The 26,361-nt window shown below is 41.3% G+C and overlaps 4 protein-coding genes across 6 annotated transcripts; 3 read left to right on the forward strand and 1 right to left on the reverse strand.

Moving 5' to 3' along the window:
* The first annotated feature begins 29 nt into the window (after window positions 1–29).
* Window positions 30–3,517, forward strand: LOC116299918 (alpha-N-acetylgalactosaminidase). The gene is made up of 14 exons (XM_031708635.2): window positions 30–330; window positions 758–827; window positions 1,064–1,145; window positions 1,344–1,436; window positions 1,694–1,730; window positions 1,808–1,872; window positions 1,953–2,120; window positions 2,196–2,255; window positions 2,413–2,514; window positions 2,585–2,659; window positions 2,727–2,791; window positions 2,862–2,919; window positions 3,017–3,133; window positions 3,241–3,517. The coding sequence occupies exons 1-14, from the start codon at window positions 228–230 to the stop codon at window positions 3,481–3,483; spliced, it is 1,338 nt and encodes a 445-aa protein (XP_031564495.1). The 5' UTR covers window positions 30–227; the 3' UTR covers window positions 3,484–3,517.
* Window positions 3,518–3,883: 366 nt separating this feature from the next.
* Window positions 3,884–10,461, forward strand: LOC116299977 (uncharacterized). Its single transcript, XM_031708715.2, has 4 exons — window positions 3,884–4,145; window positions 4,457–5,381; window positions 5,534–9,899; window positions 10,323–10,461. The coding sequence occupies exons 1-4, from the start codon at window positions 3,979–3,981 to the stop codon at window positions 10,397–10,399; spliced, it is 5,535 nt and encodes a 1,844-aa protein (XP_031564575.2). The 5' UTR covers window positions 3,884–3,978; the 3' UTR covers window positions 10,400–10,461.
* A 351-nt stretch (window positions 10,462–10,812) lies between these two features.
* LOC116299920 (alpha-N-acetylgalactosaminidase) lies at window positions 10,813–15,086 on the forward strand. Its single transcript, XM_031708637.1, has 14 exons — window positions 10,813–10,929; window positions 11,030–11,099; window positions 11,450–11,531; window positions 11,676–11,768; window positions 11,867–11,903; window positions 11,996–12,060; window positions 12,375–12,542; window positions 12,891–12,950; window positions 13,469–13,570; window positions 13,674–13,748; window positions 13,833–13,897; window positions 14,007–14,064; window positions 14,209–14,322; window positions 14,884–15,086. The coding sequence occupies exons 1-14, from the start codon at window positions 10,818–10,820 to the stop codon at window positions 15,016–15,018; spliced, it is 1,236 nt and encodes a 411-aa protein (XP_031564497.1). The 5' UTR covers window positions 10,813–10,817; the 3' UTR covers window positions 15,019–15,086.
* Window positions 11,093–19,128, reverse strand: LOC116299922 (uncharacterized). Of its 3 annotated transcripts, XR_004197537.2 has the most exons (8): window positions 18,378–19,128; window positions 18,260–18,295; window positions 18,077–18,176; window positions 16,151–16,950; window positions 15,619–15,693; window positions 15,462–15,538; window positions 12,012–12,114; window positions 11,093–11,233 (listed from the first exon to the last, which is right to left on the reverse strand). XR_004197537.2 is itself a non-coding variant. In XM_031708642.2 (7 exons), exons 1-7 carry the CDS (start codon window positions 18,403–18,405, stop codon window positions 11,129–11,131), a joined length of 1,221 nt encoding a protein of 406 aa, XP_031564502.1. In that variant the 5' UTR covers window positions 18,406–19,128; the 3' UTR covers window positions 11,093–11,128. The 3 variants fall into 3 exon arrangements, 2 of the variants coding, with proteins under 2 accessions (XP_031564502.1, XP_031564503.1); XM_031708642.2 differs by lacking the exon at window positions 12,012–12,114; XM_031708643.2 differs by lacking the exon at window positions 11,093–11,233 and having other exon boundaries at window positions 11,807–12,114.
* Window positions 19,129–26,361: the final 7,233 nt, after the last annotated feature.

The following is a 26,361-nucleotide window of genomic DNA, read 5'->3' on the forward strand; positions in this document are numbered from 1 at the left end:
ACCGGTACTGTTAACATAAACACCTTTTGTAACGATCGCTGCGACGTCTAGCAGTAACAATAGCAGTAACTTTCCGTTAGCTCTAGTCAACGAAATTGATTTTTTTCACCGAGTGAGAAAAATTATTATAGCCGAGTGACACTTTGAAAAGCTGCACAACCTTTTTCGCGACACGAAAAGCCTTTTCAAACCGGCCAACTGGCTTGGATCATATAGTTTGTATAAAGATGATGGTATCTGTTCAATCGCTGGGGCCAGTCTTATTATTCATTTGCAGTGTTGTTTTGCCTCTGAATGCTCTGGACAACGGATTGGCTCGAACACCGCCAAGTAAGTATAGTAATGACCTCACCTGGGATCTAAGACCGAGATCTTTTTATTAACCAACCTATTTTAAGAGGTATTTTGAAGTGAATTATCTGAACACAGCTATATTCGGGAGCAAATCGAGTAACAGGTAGTCTTGCTTCCGGTTGTACTTAAAAAATTTAGTCCAAACATTATTCAACTACTTCATTGAATTCCTGATTGATATCATGATGTTTCCATAAAAAATGGCTAATTTCTACTTGGTTTACATTTGTTCATCCCGCGCGCAAAATACATCTGATCTGTGATACATGCAGCAGTTGAGAGGTTTCCTGTGAAAAAAAAAACACGCCTTATTATTAGCAGCCAATTAGAACTCGAATTGATTTGATTTACAGTTGATAATCATATAACTAACGTTCATTGGATGTATATATTTTCACGTCAGTGGGCTGGATGGCATGGGAGAGGTTCAGATGTAACGTGGATTGTAAAAACGACCCAGAAAACTGTATCAGGTATGTTACGTCATGACCAACTCTGACGTCACTTGACACTATATGACGTCATTTTGTTTTATTTCATTTTAAGTAACTAGAAAACGTTATGTGCGTTATACCAAACTGTGACATCACTTGACACAATATGACGTCATTTTTTAATTCTATTTTAACAAACTAGAAAGCGTTATGTACGTCATTTCAAACTGTGACGTCACTTGACAAAAGATTACATCATTGTATTTGATTTGTAGCGAACGTCTCATTAAAGAAATAACAGACCGCATCGCGTCAGATGGATTTAAAGAGGCTGGGTATGAGTACGTGTGTATTGACGTAAGTATTGGCATCATACTACATAGTGCAGCAAGATGTTCCGCGTTTTACTGTAAGACTTGCATTCAGAGAAGTCCGAAGCTAGTTCGAGATATACGTTGATGTGTTTATTTTATTGGTTGGTTCCATACTGTGCACTCCTACCCCTCCCTCTCTTGGTTCTGGCTGCAATAAACGTTTCCATTGACCCATCTTTAGGACTGCTGGTCCGCCATGAACAGAAGTAAAGATGGTAGGATTGTACCAGACTTGGAACGATTTCCTAGTGGCATGAAGAAGCTAGCAGACTATGTAAGTACATCGACGTTTAGTAAGAGACCTCTCTACCTTGGAGAAATAATTCCCAATCTATTCTAAATACAAAGTCTTCTACAAATGTATCTGCAATAGTTCCAGCCACTTCTCATTGATCCTTGGCCCTGGCGCACAGTTAGATTACAACTGTACATAAACAGTATCTTCATCCCTGATGTCACTATGTCTGCATGAACGAAACAGTTGTACCAGCTCAGCCATCAATGAATGTTTTTTTTGTTTTCCTTTCTAAGATCCATTCAAAGGGACTCAAGTTTGGGTTATATGCAGGTAAATAAAAACATATTCATGTACAAGAATCACCAAGACTAGGACCAATGTTGAGTAACCCATATTTGTACCTACAGACTATGGGACCAAGACGTGCGCAGGGTATCCTGGGAGTATCAATCACGTGTACAAGGATGCTCAGGTAAGGACATTATCACCATGGCAACCCATTGGAAATCATATAGACATCAATGACTTGTAATGTTTTGGATTGTTTTGTAGATGTTTGCCGAGTGGGGAGTAGATTACTTGAAGCTCGATGGCTGCTATGCTAGTCCACTTGCCATGGATGAAGGATACCCGTTGTTTTCATGGGCGCTGAACAGGACAGCACGGCCAATCATGTACTCGTGCAGTTGGCCAGCTTATCAAGTATATGCAAAAATAGACGTAAGTAGGTTACTATAGCAACTAGTACAATCAACCATGTGAAGTCATACTGGCGATTGTTTTCTTTTATTATAGCCAGATTACAAGACCATTGGAAAGTTCTGTAATTTATGGCGCAATTATGGTGACATTCAGGTGAGGTTTTTATGTTTATCGATCGAGGAGTAATATTCAATAACAATACTCACTCCGCCATGCTTTGCCAATTTATACATTACAAAGTTATAAGATTTAGAGCCCATTAACTGCTGCACATTTCACACGGCTCACGACAATTAGTTGTTTACGATAGGATTCGTGGTCTAGTCTACAGCACATCATAAACTGGTTTGGTGATAATCAGAACACACTCATCAAAGTGGCGGGTCCTGGGCACTGGAATGATCCTGATATGGTAAGTACAATACACGTAGGTTGCTCCTTAACGTCCCTTAAACCAACTAACACTTCTCGTACCTTTTTAGCTTATTATTGGGAACTTTGGTTTGAGTTTCGAACAGTCGCGTGCACAGTTCGCCATTTGGGCCATTCTAGCAGCGGTGAGTAAACTTTCCGCACCCCTCCCCTCAGAGGATTTTCATGATTAATTCAATTTTCTCGTCCCAGCCTCTCCTCATGTCCAATGATTTGCGTGACATCGACGAAAGATCGAGGAAAATCCTTCTTAACAAGTAAGATACAAGTTTTTATGGTAACTATGGTTGCTATGGTGATTAATCTTACTAACCTTAATTTTTTCAGGGAAATTATTGATGTCAATCAAGACAGCCTTGGAAGACAAGGAAGAAGAGTTTACCAGGTATGATTGACAGGTCACGTGATATGACGTCACATTATCATCACGTCACCCATCATGGATATTTTTCTATGTATGATCGTATACTCTTTTTTTATAGAACAAAAAGACAAACACTGAGGTCTGGCGCCGTTACCTTAGCGACGGAAACGTCGCTGTGGCGTTGTTAAGCAAGCGAGATGACATGCCTGTTTTCATTGAGGCGCCATTTTGGAGGGTTCGTCGTCAGAAAAAAATACTTTTTTTGGTTTTCATTGTATTTTTTATTTACAAGTTTTCAAGTAATTCAGCTAACATCTATTCATACTCTTGTTTTTACAATAGATTGGCATCCGTTCTGTACGTGCTAAAGTAAGAGACTTGTTCGCCCATAAATACCTCGGTATCTACGAAAGATCATTTCTGGCAAAAGTTAACCCCAGTGGGGTAGTGATGGTCAAGATTTCACCTTGCTGTGAAGAGACACATAAAAAGCAGCGAAAAAAGAAGCACTTCAAAAGAAAAACCAAGAAAGACCGGCGTACGACGATAAATAGTTTTGTGGATGCAATATATAAAAGACCATAATTGTTTATTTTGTTGTGAAAATTGAATAACTTTTGTGAAAATAATAAAAATATTGTCAAAACTAATTACGGCTGTAAAGCTTACGAGCATGCGCAAGTTATCCACCAAAACCTGCGTCTGGAAACAGCGCGCGCTTTGTTTATCTTGTGATGTCATCAATTACGTCATAATCAGCTGTGCTGAGGTGACAATGCGAGTCGGAATCTAATACTTGACATAAATATTTTACATTTAAAATTCGTACCTAAGGTGAGGAAATGGTGGTCAATCTCCCAAATTTGCCTTTTTATTCTCTTAAATCAAGGCTCATCATTTTTTTCAGTATTTTCTCTAATCAGTGTTAGCCTTAATTCTTGCTTATACAAAATTATTCCTTTCTTTCACAACAGTTAAACAGAACAAAACAGCACTGATGTAGAGAAAGTTTTAAATAACATCAGAAAACAGCAAGAAGACGAGCAGGATTCGAAAGGTGACTTGAAAAAAGTTACGAAAATGAGCGATAAAGAGAGGACAAATATGAAGGGAAGTGCTGCACAAGACGCCGTGGAATCTAATGAAGGAAAGAATAGACGAGAACAGCTGAATGAAGAAGCTGGTTCGAGTAAAGATGATGAGAAAGACACGAAAACTCAAATTGATTTTGAGATGAACAAGCCTTGGTAAGTACAGGGATACTATGGTGCTTGTTACGCGTTAGATCATTGTTTAAAATGCTTGGAACAAAAGCTCATGCTGATAGTTTGAGCTTTTCAAATCTCGTACCCAGAGCCTAGTTTCTTCTGGCCTGCGGCGAAGAACGAGGGCTCTGGCACAATCCATTGGAACTGCGCATGACATCTAGCTTGATTTGTATTGCAGGCGCAAATATAATAATCAAATGGTATTGTAATGAAGGAACTTCGGCATCGTTTTCAAAGAGTTTCCAAAATATCTCACTCAGTTTCTTTTTGTTTTAATTCACCACCACCAGGCCTCCTCTATTGGCCGAGTTTACTGGTAAACCACGGTCATACAGTGACACGTCACCACGTCGTGAGATCATCAAAGCATTGACAAAAGGAGACATTCGTTCTTGTACTAGCTACATGCACCTCCCACACATCAAGCATCTAACGACACTACATGACTCAACCTCTTCTCCTCATCTACACCAGTCCTTTAGTCGTATGCATCTACCAACCCATGATCAAGACAATGATGTCCCTACCATCTCAGTAATAGCACTAGCAGAAGCACGTGATAAGGATGGTACTGATGACGTCATATACGATGATGATGACGTTAAAGATCTATTTGTACCTTTGGATGACGGTGAAGACTCAGAGGAGGTTCGCGAGGAGGCGATATACACGTGGGACAGAGAGTATGGACGTACAAGATCTTTATCAGAACCACCAGATTTGAATTCCCTGTCAGGCAAGAAAGAAGTTGATGGACAACGTCCTCGGGCCATGAGTCTGGAGAGTGCTGAAAAAGCAAAGAAACCTCCCGCGAGAATGCAGTTCCAATTGACTCTTGAAGAACTCGCAGAAAACCAGAAGGAAACAGAATCAGAATCACCCACAGAACAATCAGAACTAGAACCAGATCAACTAGACCAAGATCATCTGGACAAGTCCTCTATTCTTGTGTTGGCTGAGAGTGGGGATTTTGAGAATGATTCGAGTCTAACTGACAGCCACGTGAAGGACAGCGATTCACAAGACGAGGTGCTAACGCGATGGACCAGATACGAAGGCCATCCAGTAAAGAAACCAAGTTTCTGCGCAGATCTGAGCACTATCGATGAGAACCTTGGAGAAGGAGGGGGGCCGCCTAAAGAAATAATTGGTGGACGATCGGTACTGCAGTTAGTTGATGAAGTCACTAAGAATGTCATGTCAAATGAAAATTTGGTAAGTAGTGCTGAAGTTTTAGTTATCCATAAACTGATTGGAAAAATTCCTCGCTTGACAGGCCATGATTGATGAGGCAGCTGGGATGCATGTGCATCGTATTCTTATTGCTTTGTTAGTCACAAGTAGTAAATTTTACCGTTTTATTGCAGGTGAAGGGAGTTCAGGCTGACATCCATTTTAGGGCTGAGGTTGAGGCAGAGATTGAAGATGAAACCTTCTGGACAAATAAAAAGTCGCCTCGGTTGGGCATGCGCAGAGTAACGCTGGCTACCGCCTCACCAGCACGCGAAGCACAGAACTATGCAACTGATATCGAGCGAGAGGCATTCAACAAGATTAGCCAATGGAAAACGGATTTTGCAGTCAAGCTTGAAGATGTTCTTAGCAAAGGAATCGAACAAAAGACAGAAGATAAGCAACAGAAGCCTCTGGTTGTAAATGTGCCAATGAACTTAAGTGACATCGAGCTTAGAGGCTTGAAGGGAGATTTGTTGTCTGAATTAAGAAGGAAGTCTAACGCGGATGCGCGCGGGACAACCGCAGCATCTAAACGTACATCACCAGTGGTGTACCATTCAAGGTCCCCTGATGCAAAGAAGGAGGTTGCACAAGACGCAAATGCCTTGTCTAGTAACGCGCATTTCGAGAATCCGCCTGTACAGCTTGATAACATAGCCATAACTAAGGACAAAATCATTGAACTACTTCAGTGGCATGACCGAGAAAGAGAGCGTCTTTTACTGGAGATGAAGAAAATGCAAGTGTCTCGTGAATATTTGGAGACGCCGAGTGCTTCAGCTCAGGTTGTGCTGGAAAGTACAGGCCTTGAGAGTGTATTCTGTTCTTTACAAATCATCATGGATTCCATCTTCAAGGAAACTATCTTGCGCTTGAGGGGTCAACTAGACAGTGATTCGTTAGAGGGCAAGAAGTCTGATGAAAGAGATGTAGGGCGTTCTGAACAACAGAGCAGAGTTGGTCGGTTCTCTCCGACAAAAGAAAAAGAAAAAGAACGACAGAAGAAAGCGAAAATGGCGGGGAAACGTACCCAGGGATTTGCTGCTTCACAACAAGCTGAACTAGAAAAACAAAGTACATTTGCAAAGAAGAAAACACACGAAAGTAGAATCCTTGAGTCAATGAACGACAAAAACACGGGGGAAAACACAGGAACCAAGACAAATCAGGTGAAGATTTCTTCTGGTACTCAGGACAAGCCTCGGTCTCATCAAGCCACGCATAAAAAAGAGACTGGCGCAAAATCTTCTTCACTAGTTCACGTCCATACAGCGAGTTTTGCTGAGCATATGTGTCATCAGGACACTTGTGCAGGAATGGCGGAAGAAAGCTCTGCAAATTCGTGTGAATGTGACTCTGCGTCTGATGAGATGGAAACGACAGAAAGTGAAGATGAAGACGATGAAACTACTGGAATAAGTGGAACAGATTTGGGAGAACATTATGACTCTTCTGAATTTCTATTCGACAATCTAGCGGGATATCGACCTGAGGTATTACCTGGAAAAAGCTCGACTAATGACACGGATGTTATTCCAACTAGTAGCACCAGTATCCCTCGGGTGAATTCAAGCTCGTCTCCACTCACATCTAGAGATTCAAGCGTCTCTGATAAAGCAGAGAAAGACAGCCTGTCGTCAGAAGAACTAGATGAAGAAGAGCGCGGCGACGAGTTGGATTTTGAAGAGAGCGATGCTTGTAGCGAAATAGCGGATTTATTAGGAGTTTATCAAGTTTACAACGCATCAAATGAGCATGACAATGAAGTACTCTCCAGACCGCACGCACCAGAACTAATGACGTATGAAGAAAAGGATATGAAAGATAAGATGAATAGACAAAGAATACGGTTGAATGGATACAAAAGGATCGTTCATGGTTTTAAGACGAAGAATAAGCGATTGAAAGAGGAACAACTTCATCTAAGACGACAGATACACGAGCTACATGATCGCTGCGCAAAGAAAGAGGCGCGTATCACTGAACTGAAACACGAAATTGAACCTGCAATGAAAGGATACAGGAAAGCACTGGAAGTTGGGACAAATATCATAGGAATGAAAGAAAAACAGATGTTAAAGATGGTTGAACCAGAAGCAGACTACGAGCAAACTGTTCAAGAAGCCAGGTGGGAGACTTATGATGGCGAAAGCAAGAAATATTTAAAAACCATCATTCGGGACAAGGAAAAAGCCATCCAAGAACTCGTGAGTCAACATGAAAAAACCTTTCAAGACCTGACAAACAAGATTTACAAAGTAATGAGTGAAAGAGATGAGTTGAAGGATGAAAACTCCAGGCTAAAATCCATATCAAGGGCAGAAGAGTTTGAAAGGAAGAAGAAGAAGCTTGAAGCACAAGTAGTTAGGCTAGAAAAAGCTTTAAAAGAAGCTCTTATTAAGCACGAAGAAAAAGACAGAGTTAACCAAAGTATAATTTCGTCGTTGCAGAAGAAGTTACACGAGACCAAAACAAAACACGATGAAGATTCAAGGCTTTTATACGAGACACAACGATCTTTCGAAGAGCTGAAAACTTCTTCAAGCAGCACGATGGAAGAGCAAGAAAATGAGATTCTGACATTGAAAGCTTCTGTTGATGCCTTTCAGAATCTTCTAATGAGAGTGACTGAAGAAACAAGTGAAGCGAGTCAGAGACAGAATCGTCCAACTCCTGCTGATCATGATTTCATGAAAGCAGCACTGAAAGAAGCTGTGGACGCTAGGGAAGACGAAACAAGACGACATCTGCAAACACAAGCCAAGCTGGATGAAGCTAATGAAAGAATGAAAAAAATCGACTCCATATTTAAGGGGACGACTCCTGAGAATATGATAGAAAACATGAAAAAGCAGTTAGAATCACTTCAAAATGAAAATTATAAATTAAAAAGTCATCTCCAGCGGAAGCAAGAAAGTGGATCGATTCTGATCCAAGTTAGTGAATTGCAAACCAAGCTTGCGCAACGGGATCGCGAATTAAAACAACTAAAAGAAGAAGGTATCAGGCAAAGAGAAGAGAAGAATAGATTGTTAACACAACTGGCGGAACTATCTCGAGATAGGCCGGCCGCTGGACAAGGCAAAATAGTGGAGTTTACCCACGAAGATAGTAGTGGAGGAAACCTCTCACTTGCAGAAAGATGCACAAGGCAGTGGAAAGAGGATACCGAGTTAGAACAGCAAGAACTCGATGAATTGCGCGGGAAAACGTCTGCATTTCAATCACCAACCGACTATAAGAATATAATAAGACTCAGAAAAGATGTAAATGATATTAAAAGTGCGTTTGAGGGCTTCATAAGAACGCAAAGCCGTGACAGAAATATTGAACAAGACGAATTCAAACAAAAACTCGAGTTGAAGGCCAAGAGAGACATGGAAAAGCAGGAATCGTTTTACAAACAGATTATTGAGACTAAGGAAAAGGCATATGCTGAGGTCCTGAAGGAGAAAGATATTATGATACAGATACTGAACGAATCCAAGAATCTTGACCAATCAAAGATGGTGTCAGAAGCTGTTGGGACAATCATTAAAGATGTTATTGAAAGAGGTGTGAGTAGAAAGATGGAGGACTTGAGGAAGAGCATTGAAATGATCTCAAGACCTCCACAGAGCGAAATAATTCATGAAGTTATATCAGATTTATTAAAAATGAATCAAAAAGCTACCAACCGGTTAGAGGATTGCACTGAGCGAGCTTGGGTCAACGTCAAGGAAGATATCGATGAGCTGAAAGATTTTACTTTCAAAATGACAGACGCCATCGAGAAACATTTTTACTCCACTCATGAACATCTTTTGAACAGCTCTATCGAGGAAGTCATCAAACATGTAAAGAATGAAAGTAATGGTGTTAGGAAATCCTTCCTTGATGGTATGCAAGCACATTATGAAAGACTTGTTGAGGAAATAAAAAAACAAGGGACCTCAGGCCTGGCGAGATACGACCGACTACAGTCCACCATAGATGGGCAGAATAGGTCTAATATGAGAGAATTCCATCAGGCCAGAAGAGACGTTCTCCTCGCTGCTGAAGCTGTATCTAACAGTGCTGAAGAGTTGTACCAGATCAAGAAAACTTTGACTCAAGAGTTTTTACCTACAGAGGCAGGACAAATGGTGAAGAAGGAAGACGAAGCTACACAAGCAGCGAAAAAATTGAATAATCCATTTGAAGGTGGTAAAACCTTAGAACAGCTTGCAGAAGATTATCCCAGTAAAGCAAGTACCTCATCGACCGAGGAACAACATAAGGGTCTGTCAGTAACAGGCAAGACAACGTACAGTCTAAATACAACAGCAGAGCTTGCCAACCTAGAAGGAGCCATATTGAGTGATTCATTCTCAAGTATGAATGGAGAAGACCCGAGACATACTTATCAACATACTCCTCTGTTCCACACTCCACCATCAAGAGACAGTGACGGTCTGTCATTGAGGGAGCGACTACAACAAAGAAAGAAAGCAAGATCTGCGAGGACCAGTACTGAGGGTAGGTAATGACTTAACGATTCTGTATCGGTTTTTTGATGAACTAAAAGCGCAGATTCCGCGCAGTGACCTTTTGAATCTTACCGCACTTTTCTTTACCGCTAGGTAACGTATAACAAGTGCAAATATATTTGATGGATCTAGATTTCTTGGTTACTTTTTTACATTACAGCGCTTGTCAACCCTGCCACCTATCACTTATCCACCCATCCCCCATCCAACCCGCCACTCTGAAAACCTTGCCACCCTCCAACCAATCCACCCTGTCACTCATCCACCCATCCACCCATCCACCCATCCACCCATCCACCCATCCACCCATCCACCCCGCTACCCATTCACCCATTCACCCTACCACCCATCCACCTAATACTACCATTTAAAACTTGATTATCAACCAGTTTTCTGTTCTCTTATTTTCTAGGAGTTTCTCCTTCTGAACCTTACACAACAAAGATAGCGCCCTTCTGGTCACGTGATAAACCATCCTCAGCCAAATAATATATTACTAAATAACCCTGGAATAAGAAAATCCCTTCAACTTTTTTCTTTCGTTCTCTCCTTTTTTTGTTTTATTTTTCATTTATTTTTCCATGTAAGTGAGTAAGATTTATATTAAACAAAAGATACATCAGCAGTTTCTCTAGTTAGTTGAGAAGGATTTATTGTAATGACAAGAACTTGATGTTAATAAAAACACTTCGTTCAAAGTTCCATATGTCTGTTTTGCTTCATACGAGTAGGTGGGCAAAGCATTGGGTGCTCGTTTGGTTTGACAGTAACCATTACTTGCTTTCCAGCAGTTTTCGTGAAAGAAATAATGTTCAACGCAAGATGATTACTGATACATTTTGTCCTCAACTGGCGTCGTTACGTTTATGGGAACCCTGTGTGTCAAAGTCACGCGACCCGTCTCAACATGGCGGAGGGACCATGCTTGCGGTTTCCTGTTCTTCTTTCTTGTTTTATGTTTGTTTTACTGGTTGTATCAGTCAATACACTTAATAATGGCCTAGCACTAACACCGCCAAGTATGTTGAACATGAAAAGAACTGAATATTGTTTTTGTTTCTCGTAATAAGGCTTATTATTGAAATCTTTGTTGCGCTAATGTTTGTCTTCGTTCTTTAGTGGGTTGGATGGACTGGGAACGCTTTAGATGTAATACTGATTGTGAAAATGATCCAGAGAACTGCATTGGGTGAGTAATGGATTCCTTGTCAACACAAATTAGTTTTGTAGATTATCATGCCTGTCTTGGGGTCTTATCATATATATCCCTCCCTGATGTGTTGCAATGATGATTATTATGCAGAAATTAGCTCGTAACTTCAGCTGAAAAATATGAAAATGTGAAACAAGCTGCATTAATTTGAAAGTATAGAAAGCTGCAGTTTGAAAAGATCAAAATGGTGTGTGTGGGGGGAAAGGGAGGCCTGGGTGACTTGCCATCCTATTCCCCTCTCCACCCCCTGCTTAACTCCCTTCCAAATATCACTTGTCTATGTACCTAGTAACTATGTACTTATATTTTGTTTTTGTATACCTTAGTGAGAGACTGTTCAAGGAGATAGCAGATCGTATGGTACAGGATGGATACAGAGATGTTGGATATGAATTCATTAGTATTGATGTAAGAAAAAAAAAGAATGTATAATTACTAAATGTGTTTGAAGGAACCTGCAAGGATGTGTGATGGACAAGGAAATGACAAGAAGTCTCCCTACCCCTCCCCTAGAGAGAATACTAATACATACTGAATCATCTATTTTTTTAGGATTGTTATACAGAAAAGAATCGAGATGCTGCTGGCAACCTCCTCGTCAATAGAACAAGATTTCCTAGTGGCATCAAGGCACTGGCTAACTATGTAGGTTTTAATTATACAAGTAATAATATGTAGTAATATTTATTTTAATTTATTTATTTACTTGTTGAAAAGGTTACATCTGTCACATCTTTCTGTAGATCCATACTAGAGGGCTTAAACTTGGGGTATACGGAGGTTAGTAAGTATACAAGCTGCATGCCTGCCTGCCTGCCTAGTTGGGTAACTACCCTTCAACAGTCATTAAACAGTGAGTATTATTATTTTAGATTATGGAGTTTATACCTGTGCTGGGTACCCTGGCAGTATCAGTCACATGGAACAGGATGCCGAGGTATGGAAGTCTCTATCATGATGAACCAGTAGCTTGCACTGGTTGATGGGAAGTCTAGGGTGGATCACAGTAAAATCTCATGCCCAACTCAATATCTATACACATACTGAAACATGACCAACACCATACATGCACCAACACAGACCAGGATTTTTACCTTAGAGACCTAAAACACATTTTCAAAACATTGGTAAGTTGTGTGAACTTATCACATGACTGCATTGATGTTTAGGTTTCTACAGCACGAGGCTGGTGCCCCTGGCTACGCCCTTGTAGACTTCAGCTATTTGGAATTTAATCCTTTTCTGTCGTAGACTTTTGCAGGTTGGGGTGCAGATTATGTTAAATTTGATGGGTGTTTTTCTGATCCTTGCACAATGGATCAAGGTTATCCTAAATTTTCCAAGGCACTGAATGCTACTGGTAGACCTATGGTTTACAGTTGTGAATGGCCATCATATACTGAGCAAAAGAACATAACTGTAAGTAGGAAACACTAGTTATTTGTTAATTTTCATTTTGAGTTGCATTTATTCATTCATTCATCCATCCAATTGTCCCTTCCCTTCCCATCCTATATCCATTAATCTCTTTCCAACTCATCCTATCCATCCATTCAGATCCAACCAAACCCATTCCCTACCATCCATTCCTTTCATTCATTCCATCCCATCCCTTCATGCACCCATTCATTTTATTTCATCCATTCATTTTATTGCATTCATGTGTTCCATTGCATCCTTTCATTCCATCCCATTCATTTCTTCCCATCCCATCTGTTCATTTTACCCATCTCTCCATCAATCCATTCAGTTTTTGTTTATCAACAGACAGACTATATGAAGGTTGCAGAATACTGTAACACTTGGAGGAACTACGATGATGTCCAGGTATGAAAACCAAGGGTTTTTTCCCTTTCATTTAAGGCTTGAACATAATGTCGATATTCACTGGACATGAGCAGAAGTGAAATAACCGAAGCGGAAGTAATGATTAAATGTTTTTTCCCCAGTGTCCTTTCTCTATGTTACTGGCCATGGCGGTTTACACAAACTTTAATTTATTCCAAAATAAACAGAGGCTGAGTGCATTTCATTTGAAGGAAATTAGACATAAAAGGGGCCTTACAAACGGAATTAAAAAAATGATATAAATCTCCTCTTCTCCCAAAAGGTAAAACTCAGTAGCCTTCTGGCCGCATGCGGTGCCAGAGCATCACTCCACGCATGCACACCATGGACCAAGTCTAAAATTATGCTAAAACAATTATTTGCCTCAGCCTCAGCCCAAAAGCTTGGAATAAAAGTTTAAAGAAACAAGGTTGTTTACACTACATGCATTTGTCATATGATATTTACTTTGCCTTCAGCAAATAATTGTTAAATATTTAATAATAATCTTTGTACAGGATTCTTGGGACAGTATTTTACATATCTTGGATTACTTTGCTGCCAATCAAGACACTTTCATTGCCGCTGCAGGACCAGGTCACTGGAATGATCCAGACATGGTAAACTCACATAACTTGATTATGCACGTTAATAAATGTAGACAAACCAGACAAACCGGTATCAATGCTGCATCTGCGATTTCATTTATCGTTATTTCTTCAGCTTGTACTTGGAAATTTTGGTTTAAGTGATGACCAGTCTAGAGCTCAGATGGCATTGTGGTCAATACTAGCTGCTGTAAGTACTGAATGTGTTGGTTCATATGTTGTTGGATATAAGTATTCCTTATTTTCATGTACAATGTTTTGGGTTGTTTCACAGCCATTAATAATGTCTACTGACTTGAGAAACATCGCTGATAGACACAAAGAAATTCTGCAAAACAAGTGAGTAACAGAATCTCACCCATGCTATGGTCGATTCTCTTGTATAAATAGCACGCAACAATAATTGATGAAAAAAATTCTCGTACTCAATGAATATTGATATTTTCAGGGAGGTGATTGCTGTTGATCAGGATAAGATGGGAAAGATGGGAAGAAGATGGATCAAGGTAACTGGTTCACCTTAAATATAAACCAGATTGCGCAAGGGTTTTCAGTAGCATCCACTGCACAGTTTGTCATGCAACGTGTCTTCCACTTTCCATCCATAATATACTCTATACCATCAACACCGTCTCATTTTCTTATTTCAGAAATCTAACACAGAAGTGTGGTCCAGACCGCTGGCTGATGGATCTGTAGCTGTAGTCTTATTGAATCGTAGAACTGATGGAACACCACATGAGATTGAAGCACCCTTTAAACAGGTATTATTACGATCCTTGAGCTGAGGTTCAAGTCTGGAACTCTCCGAACCCAAGATATGGGTTCGAACCAGAGTCATTTACTGTTTCAGCCTTATCGCTATACTAATATTCCAATGTCATTGCCTTACCACTACTATAGTGACTTGTGCACTTTTTTTCACCTTTATACGTCATTAGACTAAACAAGATTTTGGTTGCCTGTGATTGGTTGGAAGGTTATGGTCACTCCGTGACCGTGCCGTTTCTTCATAGACCCCAAAAAATGTTTGTTTAGAACTTGAGACTCAACACGGCACGGATATGGTACGGCAGAGTATCGTCAGCGCACGTCTGTCCCGCAAGTATTCTAGTCATACTATGCTGTATCGATCGTCTTGCGTCGTGTGTGACCATAGTCTCCTACGCTGCTTAGGGGAGTGAGCGTTGCGTGACGACACTAATAGCGGCTTCGTAGGAGACTAGTGTGACCAGCGCTCTTTACCAATCATACATAAAGCACATGCGCACTTTCTCTCATCTTCTTGTCATGTTCTTCCTGACATGTTGCTTTTCGTTCCATAGATTGGATTTGATGCTGAAGTGGCTTCTGCTAGAGATTTATTTGCCCATAAAGATCTTGGTTCATTTACGTCCAAATTCTCTGCTGAAGTCAACCCCACAGGGGTAGTGATGGTCAAGTTGACTAAAAGTTCATGAGTGCGGTATATGAAACACTACGAAGAAATTTCGATATGAATTAAAAGAATCGGGGATATAAATATTAAGATCGCGTGTTGTGTGCTCTCATAATGCACGCGCGTCAACCAACCAGAAAACGAGATTTATGATCATTGTTTTATAAATCATTCCTTAAACAATTGACTTGGTTAATATAATGCGAAAAAAGAAAAAAAGAAAAAAGGAAAGAAAAAGAAAGAAAAGAAGAAAAAAAAATCCTGCAGAGTGAACTCTGGTATTTAATTTGCATGAAAATAGAGCAATCCAAAATATTTCTGGACGAATCCATGCACTAAAACGCATCTGTTTTACGAGATGATAATTTTTTTAATGGTGATTAATTTGTATAAAAAGTCGTTCTAAAACATATTGTGTTGCTCTGGTGATAGTGGTCAAGGCAACTATTGGAAATGTTCAAGTACCTCGGGACATTTTTCCATTAATGTCACCATCATATCGTCTATGTACTTCTGTAAAGCTTCTTTTTCGTCCGACAATTCTGTAACCGAAAAATAATTGATATAGTAGAATTAGAAAGTAGTGACATGAAAAATAATGCTGAGAATAATCCTTGCTCACCGTGAACTTCATGTCGTAATCGGGTTAATTCTTCTAACAATTGATGTCTTGGTACTTTATTATCTTTGATTTTTTCTGTTAAAAGGAAAAAAAGATTCTATTATCAATTTTCACTCCCGGATTTTTTATGCTTCCTTAATTGCCATTGGTCGTTATGCTTTGTTGTGCGCTTTGATTGGTTAACGAGAAACGCGCAGTATATTCACTCTTAAATGGCTTCCGTATTGCCATTGGTCGTCATGCTTTGTTGTGCGCTTTGATTGGTTAACGAGAAACGCGCAGTACATTCACTCTTAAATGGCTTCCGTATTGCCACTGGTTGTCATGGTTTTTAGAAGCCATTTGATAAGCATGGACCCAGCTGTGATTGGCTGTCGTGCTTTGTTGTTTGCTTTGATTGGTCCAAAATGAAACTCAATCAAAAATCATCGTAGGACTGGATAATTATTTACCAAGGGAGGTGGAACGAGATTTAACCTCCACGTTAGCAGTGTGAACAATTGTAATTGGTCAACTAGTTATCTTTCCTCACCCGCTTTCTCTTCCTGAAAAGTAAACTTGACCATAGACGTGCCGCGACCTCCTGTCTTTGTGACAACAGCAACAGGTCCACTGCCACCCCAAGGTTTGGTTTTACATGTTAGTTTTGCCGGTGAATGCCATTCCATTGTACTTCTAACATCTGAGCCATTGATACTAAGTGACAAGATATCATCTTTGGAAGTACCAAGATTGGCTCCTCGTATCGTGATCTTTGTCCCCCCGGATGCAGGGCCACATTTAGGTGTAACTACAGTAATCTCCGGGGGACCACTCCCTGACATGATCTGCCCGAGGGTTGGAGTCAGGCGCGGCCGAAAACTAAAAGCAAACTTCTGCTTTGTGTCTGCTATTGACGGAACATCGCCATTTACTAAAGGGGGAGGGGGTAGGGGACGCGTGAGGTTGCCACTATCAGTGCGCTTCAAGTCTTTATCGGAAGCTGGTTTGAGTGTAAGGTCTGTGTATAAATTTTCTTGCGAGTGCGATCCTTTTAGAGAGATGGACGCCATTTCTATTGACTGTCGTCTTTTTGATCGATCTTTGATCATACTGGAAGGTAGAAAACTAGTTTTAAATGCCGATGTCCATGTTGCTGTACTCTTCCTAAATGACACAACCCAACAATCAAGGCAAAGGTCTCCATTCGAAGGTGCATTTTTATTGGTCAGTGGCATCCATCTTCGTCGATGTGCAGCCGAGGGGATCTGGGCCAGAGGAACGGTAACAGTTCCCAGTACATCTTCTTTGTCAAATACAGTGAAAACAAGAGGCGCCGCTTTGCCTAGTTTTCTACGGAGAAAAAAGGTAAGACTTTTGATAAGCATATTTGCCATGTTACATTGGAAGGCATTCAAGCTGCATGGGTGTCCCCTTTGTGGCCAAGATTTTACAATATCGTACTATACTCTCGGAGTTTTATTAATAGCACAAAGATTTACTTACGACTGTTTCAATCCACTCGAAAAATTTACTGAATCTTTTTATAAAAACTAATGTCATAGGGTCAACTGAACAAAACAAAACGGCACTGCATTTTGATAATGCCATCTAATAGGAGGACCAAGATTAGTGATGTGCAACTTAATAAATCTTGGCATTAGTTAAATCCAGTCAATGCATCAGTAATCCTGTATTAAAAATCCAGCTTCAGTTCTTGTCTATTATGTTGTCATCATTAAAAGTCGACCTCACCATCAATATACAAGCGCTTTAAAACAAGCGATAATGAGTTTCAAAATCCCATTAAGTTGTCACATATAGCGGTTAATGAATGTCAAGCTATAAAATCAGTAGAAGGACAAAATCATGACCAAGCAAAAGCGTCTACGACAAACTGGAGTAGTTCGGAGGAACAACTGATTTCTATTCTTTATTTATTTTGGTTAACAAATTATTATTCCAGTCCTTTTTATTTTGTCTCTTTTCTTAATTTTTACCCAAATATTATCATTCTAACCTCGTAATGAGAAAACCACTGGCCATCACATTGCCTCGACAACTCAAAATATAACATTTAGAAGCAATCCGTCAATCTTTTCTTTGTACAATTTAGAATTTATCGAGATCCCTTTTGGCTAAGAAATCGAAATTGTATATTCTATGGATGAAACTGAATATGTAATGATAAAAATAACGTCTTGGTTTAATCTAATAGCGTTTATGTAAAGAAAAATGATGAATGGGTCTGAATGAAAGAAAGCTAATAAAAACTAGCTGAACAGCAGCTGCGACGAAAAATAAAAACATATATAAATGTAAACACACACTAACGTTGGAGAAAGTATGCATATCTCAAGCCCTAAAAACGATCTTTAACAGCACAAAAACGGCTCGTTTTTTTTTGACGAACAAAAATATGATACATTATGTTAAATGTGAATCAGTCAAATGTGACAGATAAAAACCAATGACTCACATTACAGATTCTTCATTCCATGTCGGATTGTTTTCCTTCACTACTTCCGTACGAAATTTCTCTTTTCCGATGCCAAAAACGACTGAAGCGCAGCAGACATCTAAAAAAGTATATGCATATTATTAGTAGCGAATATTGAACCCTTTGGACAATACATAGCTAAGGTTAAGTAGATTTTCCCACCTTCTCGCTTTGATTGTAAATTTCTCGCCGCATAAACTGTACAAAAAAAAAACACATCTCATTTGAGTGAACAATACTGGTTTTTATGATAAAAGTCTACCAATAGCATCATTCGTACCTACTACTTTGACTTCTTGCGGCTCCATATTCCCGAATAACAATTCGATTCCATCGATTATACTACTTGTGACGTCACGATAATAATCGCGCGCGCCCGCAGTAACTATTTCCCGGTCTGGCCTAGAGTGTGTGTCTGGAGAGTCTGGCCTAGAGTCTGTCCGGAGAGCTTACAGGAGGGTCTGTTGTGTTGTCCCCAGCCGGGAGAAGTAGCTTAATCTGTCTGATATGAGTTTATTAGCAAAATATGTGTTTCTTCCGCTAGGAGAGACGAGCGGAATGAAAAGTACGCGACGGAGACGTATACAATGAAAGGACCTCTTTTTCTTTTTGTTCTCTTTTCATGTGCATAATCAAGATATCTACCCAATTACCAAAACACAGCAGACAAAACGACCTCTCATCTTTACGCTTCTCATATCTCACTTGATTTCACTTCCTCAAATTTGGCATCAAATATCTATTCGTAACCACTCGATCCAATCTCTCTCGGACGTTTGAGACAGGTAACCCACGCCACTGATTTATTCTTTAGTATCCTTAATTGTTTTGTAGAACTGGAAGTCTGGAGATAGAAGATAAACGTAGTACATAAAGTCTTTTCCTTTCTTCAAACTGCTTTAATAATATTCCTCTTCGTGCTGCACCATTGGAACCATCATTTAATAAGCTCAATACATTGCATCCTTGTCTTCTGGGATCAAGAAAAAAATATTCACATCTCCTTTTGGTGTTTTTATCATTTCTTTGTGTTTAATAAGGAAGCAAGCTGCTATTCCATATGCAAGTGTAGGTAATCCCAAGTTTAATAGCTTCAATCCTGTAAATATCTTATTCTCTAGTGACAGATCTTGATAGCTTCTCCTGGAGCAGTGGTACTTGATAAACGGGAAACAACCAGTCCTTAATATGTGATAATTTGCATGGTCTACATTCCAATTAAAATGGGACATTCCAAACTGATCATTAAGAACATCTTTATATGATACAAAATATGATGTCCAAGGTGGGTGTCTTCTCTGTCTGATGTGCTGTGTTAGAACTTCAGATGCTTTTGGTATCTCATCATTTCTTGTTAACCTCCTTAACATTCCTCTAAGCATTTGTAATAATCATTAAGATATCATTACTTGATTATTTTACTACCAATTCCAAAATCATAGGTGCCAAACATAACCCATAGTTCGTTGCGTGACTAGACTCCTTCGCCGCACAGCATTATGGGTAACAGGTCCCAGGTCCCTGGACCGTGAGGTGGTGGTAGCTTTGTCATTCTGGTTGTGAAGAAAAGAAAAAGTTGAAAGAAACCTCGAATAAAACAGGAAAAATAATATCTTTCGACGTGTCTACAACCCGAAGCTTTCTTAAGGAGAAGAAAGGGATGATAGACTTCATGCTTGTAAGTTATTTTGATTGGTTTTTGTTTTCTCTTTGGATACTTTTAGATTTTCTGTTGCGCAGATGGAAGTTGCCAATCATCTGCTCAACCTTTTTTTAGCTTCTTATGAAAAATAAAATTTAAACTTCTACATGATGATTATTTGATTCCTCCACGTACTAACATTAAATACATAGCCTAAGTTTTAACGCCTTGGTTTAGCAGCAGTAAGGGGGACTCGCGGTCACCATTCGGAATCGCCCGGGAATTACCCGTGTTTATGCACTAGCGTCCCCCGCGGGAATTACCCGTGTTCTGTTATATGTTGCGCGAATGTTAAGATATTTGTCTTATATATGCATGAATGTAAAAAGTTTACCAATGACTTCTGTATAATTTGCCTAAGATCCAAAGTTAACATACCTAAGCCCAAGGGTTTCTGGTGTTGTGGTAAGAAAATGCAAATAGAAGACGACACGTCAGCACAGTGTTACGAATGTGGTAAGAATATTCGTAATGCCGTACCAAATGCTACCAGAGAGCAGTATTACGCTAATGGAGGTCGTAAGAAGACCCCATACAAGAGAATAAAATACTTCCGAGACTGGATGAGTCATATCCAAGGTTATCGACCGGTATATTTAAACAACGAAGTAAGGAAGAAAATCATAGACCATTTAGAAGAGCCAACCCCGCAAAGTCTACGGAAAACGCTGAAAAAATTAAAACTAGGGAAATATTACAAAGCTATTCCCTATCTTTTGTCTGAAATTACCGGTAAGTCTATTCCCGAGGTTTCTGATATGAGCAGAGCCGAGTGGATGTTTTGTCGGCTGAATAAGGATATTCCTTATTACCCTGACGTAATTTACGAAATATTTCACGAAATAGACCCCAACCTCCCCTGGATGGATTCCGAGAAAATAAAAATGCAAAACTGGCGTTTATTTTGCCAGAAACCCCACTGGGGAATGCATCGCGCAGAACACCAAGCTATCCCCAGTGGGTTTTTTTGCATTTTGGGCTTACGGGGCTTATTTCATCCCGCGCCAGAGGCCCTCTAGTACATACACATATATCAGAGGGTGAACTCCGGACAGCGTCCCGAGACACCCCCTGACTTTTCCAATCGCGAAACCCCCCATCGCAGGGTTGAATCGCACTTTCTACCCCTCCCCCCACGGTTGCTGTGAGTGGGGGAGGCTTTTTTTTCACTCACAGCAACCGGTCCAAATGCATCTACAGCGAGGCTCGAACTCGGGACTTTAGGCCTCCCCAGCTCCAAAGTCCACGATCACGAGCGAACGCCAGACACATCTGGACGCTTATGTATGTGAAAATTATTATATTTAATTTGCATATGAACCAGACAGCCGGCGTTCGATATGTAAATAGAACCCTGTCACGATATTTACTGAGCAAGCTTTCTTTGAAGCTCTTCTTTTGCCTCCTGGTAGATCTTTTTGCGAGATTCCTCGGAAAGATCTTTTACGACTGTTTTTTTATTCTTTATGTCCGTCTTTAATTTCTCGTATTTGTCTTCTTCGGCCAGAATAAGCGAGAATTCTACGTCGTCTATCTTTCTGTCACGCAAAGCCTTTGAGACAAGATCGGTAATTGTATTTACTTTAGCCCTTGACAGAGCTATTGTCGTGTCATGCTTGGATATTTTGCTTGACAACTGTTTCATAATACCCGTAGCAACAGCAGAAATAATACCACAGGCTGCCCCAACGCCGGCCAAAGGAACTCCAACGATTATTCCCGGTCCGGTAAGCGAAGTAGCAACGCCGGAGCCCGTTAACACAACAGATATGGACCCTGAAGTTATCGCAATCTTATGTAGCGTACTCCGGGCTCTGACGTATTTCTTCCTAACTTTTTCGTAGTGTTTTGTCTGCCCTTCCAAGTAAGCCAGTATCAAGTTTGCTTTATTCAGACGAAAGTTTTCAGCGTTTAATTCGTTAGGTGTAGTATAGGGAACATCTGGGTACAACTTAGGTGCTGATGGTATAACATCCATTATATATACTAATGTACGACGCTTTTGGGAATGATATTGAGGAGCAGCCACATCACGATAATCGAGATTACTGGAATTGGAGAGCATTTAGGAAGATGTTTCCGCATGCAGACCCTAGTAAGTTCGAAAGAAGGCCCGATGGTATTTACTATAACGGCTCTAGGATGTACAGTAATGAGGATTTGAAACCTACGCTGGTTAATCAGATAGACAATCAACTGAAGAATTCTGGTTATGTTGAACATAAGCCTAAGCCAACGCCAACATATGTTGAACACAAGCCCGTGCAAGGTTGGTCAAAGGAATTATTGCTTGGTACCAGTACTTATCCAATACCCGCAGTTACATTTAATGAACATCCAAGCTTGGACCTAACGTTGAACATGCGGATCTCAAACAACCATTCCTTTCCGTTAAAGGTGCGAGATATCTTCAAAGAAGTTCCCATTGTTCATACCACCGCTAAGGAATCTCATGAATGGTTAAGTGGTCCTAACATGCGTTATTGGCCGCAGCAACTGAACTTTGCGGTTTGGTGTGCCACTAGCGGCTGCGGTGTAAGTGCGAACTTGATGAAGAATTCAATATTCATGTTTCACTTCCACTTCACGGTTAGAAGAATACTACATGAAATGGGTGTTATTGCGCTGCCGGGAGATGCCACGTTTTATCCAAGAGATAATAAATACAACGTTCCTGCTTACGACCGACTTTGTAAGGAGTTTGGTGTTGTAGGGAAGGATTTCAGGTGTACCGCGGGTGCTAACAATGGTTTGGGGCACATTTGGGCTTATTGGGGGATTGGCGGACATGTGCTAAGTGATAAGGAAGTTCATGCGTTGAATCTACGATGGAACACTGGGTATCACAAAGAAACTCACGACAGTAGCACCTTCTTTGAACCAAATGCTAAGACCACTAAGGAAGTTAGAGACGGGCCTTTGTTCAAAGACGAGGGCGGCAAGTATGCAGGGGCCAATCCACTGATTATCAAGATTACTAACGATGAGCAAACGAAGCAATATCTTAATTTCATACCCAAAGTAGGTAAAGGGCTAACTAGAGCCGGCCTTGCCCGTTTGAACCGCAGCATAGAAGCTTACGTGTATTCTATCCTTGGAGCTCAGGTAAACACCCGATCAAGTATAATTGGGAATACGGGCGCCGCAGAAGAGACGCGAGCCGAAGCTTTGATTCTATTCGAAAGTTCAATCTTGGAGGGCGACATTAGCAAGGGCGTACAGCGTTACCAACTAGCTATACAAAATTCTAAGGCAAGGTTGGACTATGCAGTAGCCCCGGGTTGTTGGTTAATGCCTAGTAACTTATCTATAAATACTGGTTCTGTAGTAGGATACAACAACAAACTTCAACGAGCTACTAAGGATATGAAGTTTGGGGTGAATGACGTGAACTCTGATACTACCAAGGGCATTCCTCACTTCGTAGAGAAGCCAAAAAAGTCACACGAAACGAAGCTACCCGTAGTTAAGAAACCATCAAAGAAGGTTATGCCTGCGATACCTGAGGAATATGACCATAACTTACTAAAGGCCGGCTTAGCCGCCGCGGGCGTTGGTCTGAGCTATTATATATGGCGATGAACAACCCCTACGTAGCTGGAGTAGATTGTGTCTATACGACTTACACAGGCGAGAAAAAATACACCCAGGCATCTTGGGTTGATGTCACGGGCATGTCCGTGAATTTGAATTACTCAGGAAAGAAATTGATCCTTTGTAGTATTTGCATTGGTACGAGCAGCCATGCCAACGTCGGCTTTAGGTTCCTGGATGAGAATGGCGTACTGCAGCCTATGCGCGCGAAGACAAACAACAGGGAGCCTGCGCATTTCTCCGTAGAGCCGCCAACGAATAGCGCTGAGAATCTTACGACTTGGACTCTTCATATGGTTGCCAACTGCCATGGGAAGGTAAAGCTGCAAATGCGCGTAGACGATACGGGGAGCGTTTGTGTGAATAGCATAGAAAATCAAAGGGACACGGCTTATAACCATTTAACCATCAGCACTCTTACGGTGCTTAGCCTTTAAATATATGAATCCACATTGGAAGGAAACCCATTACGTTTATCACTTAAGGGATGAAACTTACACCGGTCGCGGTTGGCGCGATATTGGGATGTGGGTTGAAGTTGGAGGCCTTGCATTGATCATTTGTAGCATTGACATTACCCAGGCGTATGGTAGTATCATGGGATTTAGGCTAGTTGATGAAAATGACGAGCCTTTAACACCCTTTAGGACGTCAACCAATAATCGAGAGCCTACTCATTTCTCGACGCAGCCATATCCACTTAGTTCCGAGGCGTTTTACGTGGCTACGTTTCAAATGGTGGTTAATTGTAATTACGTTAAGTTACAAATTCGCCCAGATGGTTCGCGCGGTAGTTACGTAGCTTACGTAAATAGTGCGATTAACAAACCTAATAGAGCTTGGCATCATAAGACCATTTCTACTATGACCGCCATACCACTAGTTCCGCATTATCAAGGCGGCGCGAATACTATCTTTACTTATCCCCAGTCGAGGACGCCTCGGGCGCCTGACGACGATAAGCCTGACATAATATACAAGGATAAGATCAGCCCTTCATCTTCTTCAGGAGTACCACGCCAATAGCGACAACCAAGATCCAAATGTTATTCCCCACAAACTTTAGCAGTTCTCCGCCGGCCCTAAGTGCCAAGGAAACGACCGAACCCAGCAGCCCAGGAAGACCGGCTGCCATCTTTTTTCCCAACTCCGTCAGCCCCTTACCTAACTTGCTTACGCCCGCGCCTGTAGCCTTAAGCGTGGATAGGATAACTCCTACTACGGTGCTAATAGCAACCGCAAATGCCAGCGGAATACCATACTTCACCAGAGCTCTTTTTACCTTTTCCTTGGTGGTAAGCCCCAGCTCTTTTTCCAGGTTTTCCTTTTGCGCTTGTAATTCCGCAAGGCGCACCTCGAGCGTATCTACTTCCTTTTGAGCTGCTTCCCTTTCCTCTTCGGAACGAGTTTGGTCCTCGATTACTTCTTGCTGCCGCTCTATTTGCCCCTCCAGGTCTTCGATGGCCTGATCTCTTTGCCGGATTTGTTCTTCCTTAGTATTAATTTCAGCCATTAACCGTCGCCGTTCCACTAAAGAGCCGGCTATGGTAGTTTGTAAGTCGTTAGCATCTTCGCTTCTTAAGTCCAACTCTTGCAGGGCGAGGTTAAGAGCCTTTTGTGCTTGATTCCTTTCACGCCGAATTCGGGTTCTTTGGTCTACCAGCTCACTTATTTCTTGGTTTTTGTATTCGACTTCCCTCCTATGTGCGTCGGCGAGCCGCTGGTTTTGCTTCATGTATTCTTCCTCCCTTTCTTCCAGCGTTTCCCGCAGCGCTTCCGTTGAGGTGCCAGAGCTTTGAGCTTCTTCTAAGTCCCTTTGTGCTTTATCTCTTTCGCGCAGGGTTTTATCCAACTGGTTTCTCATTTCTTTCATTCTTTCATCTTGATGGGCGGACTTCTTCTCAGCATCAGCGAGTAGTTGACCTTGCTTTGCGTACTCTGCGTCTCTTTTTTCTAACTCCCTTTGCAGCTCCTCGGCACGCTTTTCAATTTCAACCCTTTCGGTTAGGGCTCTCAACCTTTCTAGCATGCTTCTAGTAGCCTGCTGAAAGCCTTTTAATCTTAAGACGTCGCCCCTAACGTCACCATTCTCATCAAAGAGGGGTTGCGGTTTCGTCCAGCGGTCTTTGTCGGGAAATCTCAGGTCTTGGACGCTTATTAGGACTTTGTTTCCGCGTTCTGTGAGCCTTACCTCGTCAGCATCAAGGTGGGTGTAGCGCAGCTCTAGCTCCTGCTTTGCCCACTCTACGGTCTCCCGCGCGGTTGCCTCTGGCTGCTCCACGTTTTGAAGCTCCAAGTACTCGGGGATGGGTTCGTTAGGCTTTTTAGATGACCACATGTCTCTTAAGGTGGCTTTAGCGCGTTCCCATCTGCTACCATACTTGTTTTCTAGGGCTGCGTCGTAAACCAGGGGGTCGGTTTCCGCGCCTTTAGTCCATGCGTCGAATTCGTCGTCGTTAATGTCAACTTGACCTTCTTCGGTAAGGGGATCAAAATCCGTTCCTTCTACTTCCATTATATATGATAAGCTCAAAGTTAAACCCCAACGTATTACCTAAGCAGGTTGGCGGACTGAAAGCAGAACGCACCTTTCACCGGGTCACCTTTACCCCCAGCAGCGCTAAGCCAGGGGAAACCCTGTACGTAGGCGTGCCCCGCCTAACGGATAACCTAGTCTTAGTTCCTGGCACCTTGGCTTTGAGGTTTGACCTAGCGGTACAGTCAAGCCCCACAGATGAAAGGATTATCGTTAACAACGTGGGTCGCAACATTGTTTCTAAGATGCGCGTAAAGTTCGCCGGGGAATCCTTGCTGGACTTAAATAGGTACGATCTGTATACCACGTACGAAGACTTATGGTTGACAGCCTTTGACCGCGCGCAAAGGATAGAACAAGGAATTGGTAGTGTCATTCTACGTAAGGTTCGCACACCTACGAAAACGCAACCTACTGACGGCAGCGGAGAAA

The sequence above is a fragment of the Actinia tenebrosa genome, unplaced genomic scaffold (assembly GCF_029948245.1).
Source record: "Actinia tenebrosa isolate PJP-AT-01 unplaced genomic scaffold, QUT_ActTen_1.0 PGA_scaffold0__85_contigs__length_37466705, whole genome shotgun sequence".
Taxonomy (NCBI): domain Eukaryota; kingdom Metazoa; phylum Cnidaria; class Anthozoa; order Actiniaria; family Actiniidae; genus Actinia; species Actinia tenebrosa.

What these genes read in the sequence shown, in the direction of transcription:
- LOC116299918 (XM_031708635.2), top strand. Translation starts at nt 228, where the DNA reads ATGATGGTATCTGTTCAATCGCTGGGGCCAGTCTTATTATTCATTTGC. An exon ending in CAAGTTTGGGTTATATGCAG is followed by an intron (nt 1,731 to 1,807) that starts GTAAATAAAAAC and finishes TTGTACCTACAG; the next exon opens with ACTATGGGACCAAGACGTGC. An exon ending in AGGAAAATCCTTCTTAACAA is followed by an intron (nt 2,792 to 2,861) that starts GTAAGATACAAG and finishes TAATTTTTTCAG; the next exon opens with GGAAATTATTGATGTCAATC.
- LOC116299977 (XM_031708715.2), top strand. Translation starts at nt 3,979, where the DNA reads ATGAGCGATAAAGAGAGGACAAATATGAAGGGAAGTGCTGCACAAGAC. An exon ending in TTTGAGATGAACAAGCCTTG is followed by an intron (nt 4,146 to 4,456) that starts GTAAGTACAGGG and finishes CACCACCACCAG; the next exon opens with GCCTCCTCTATTGGCCGAGT. An exon ending in TGCGAGGACCAGTACTGAGG is followed by an intron (nt 9,900 to 10,322) that starts GTAGGTAATGAC and finishes CTTATTTTCTAG; the next exon opens with GAGTTTCTCCTTCTGAACCT.
- LOC116299922 (XM_031708642.2), bottom strand. Translation starts at nt 18,405, where the DNA reads ATGGAGCCGCAAGAAGTCAAAGTAGTAG. An exon ending in TTTTCAGGAAGAGAAAGCGG is followed by an intron (nt 15,694 to 16,150) that starts GTGAGGAAAGAT and finishes TCCTTTTAACAG; the next exon opens with AAAAAATCAAAGATAATAAA. An exon ending in ATTACGACATGAAGTTCACG is followed by an intron (nt 15,539 to 15,618) that starts GTGAGCAAGGAT and finishes TTTCGGTTACAG; the next exon opens with AATTGTCGGACGAAAAAGAA.
- LOC116299920 (XM_031708637.1), top strand. Translation starts at nt 10,818, where the DNA reads ATGGCGGAGGGACCATGCTTGCGGTTTCCTGTTCTTCTTTCTTGTTTT. An exon ending in ACTGGAATGATCCAGACATG is followed by an intron (nt 13,571 to 13,673) that starts GTAAACTCACAT and finishes TTATTTCTTCAG; the next exon opens with CTTGTACTTGGAAATTTTGG. An exon ending in TGGGAAGAAGATGGATCAAG is followed by an intron (nt 14,065 to 14,208) that starts GTAACTGGTTCA and finishes TTCTTATTTCAG; the next exon opens with AAATCTAACACAGAAGTGTG.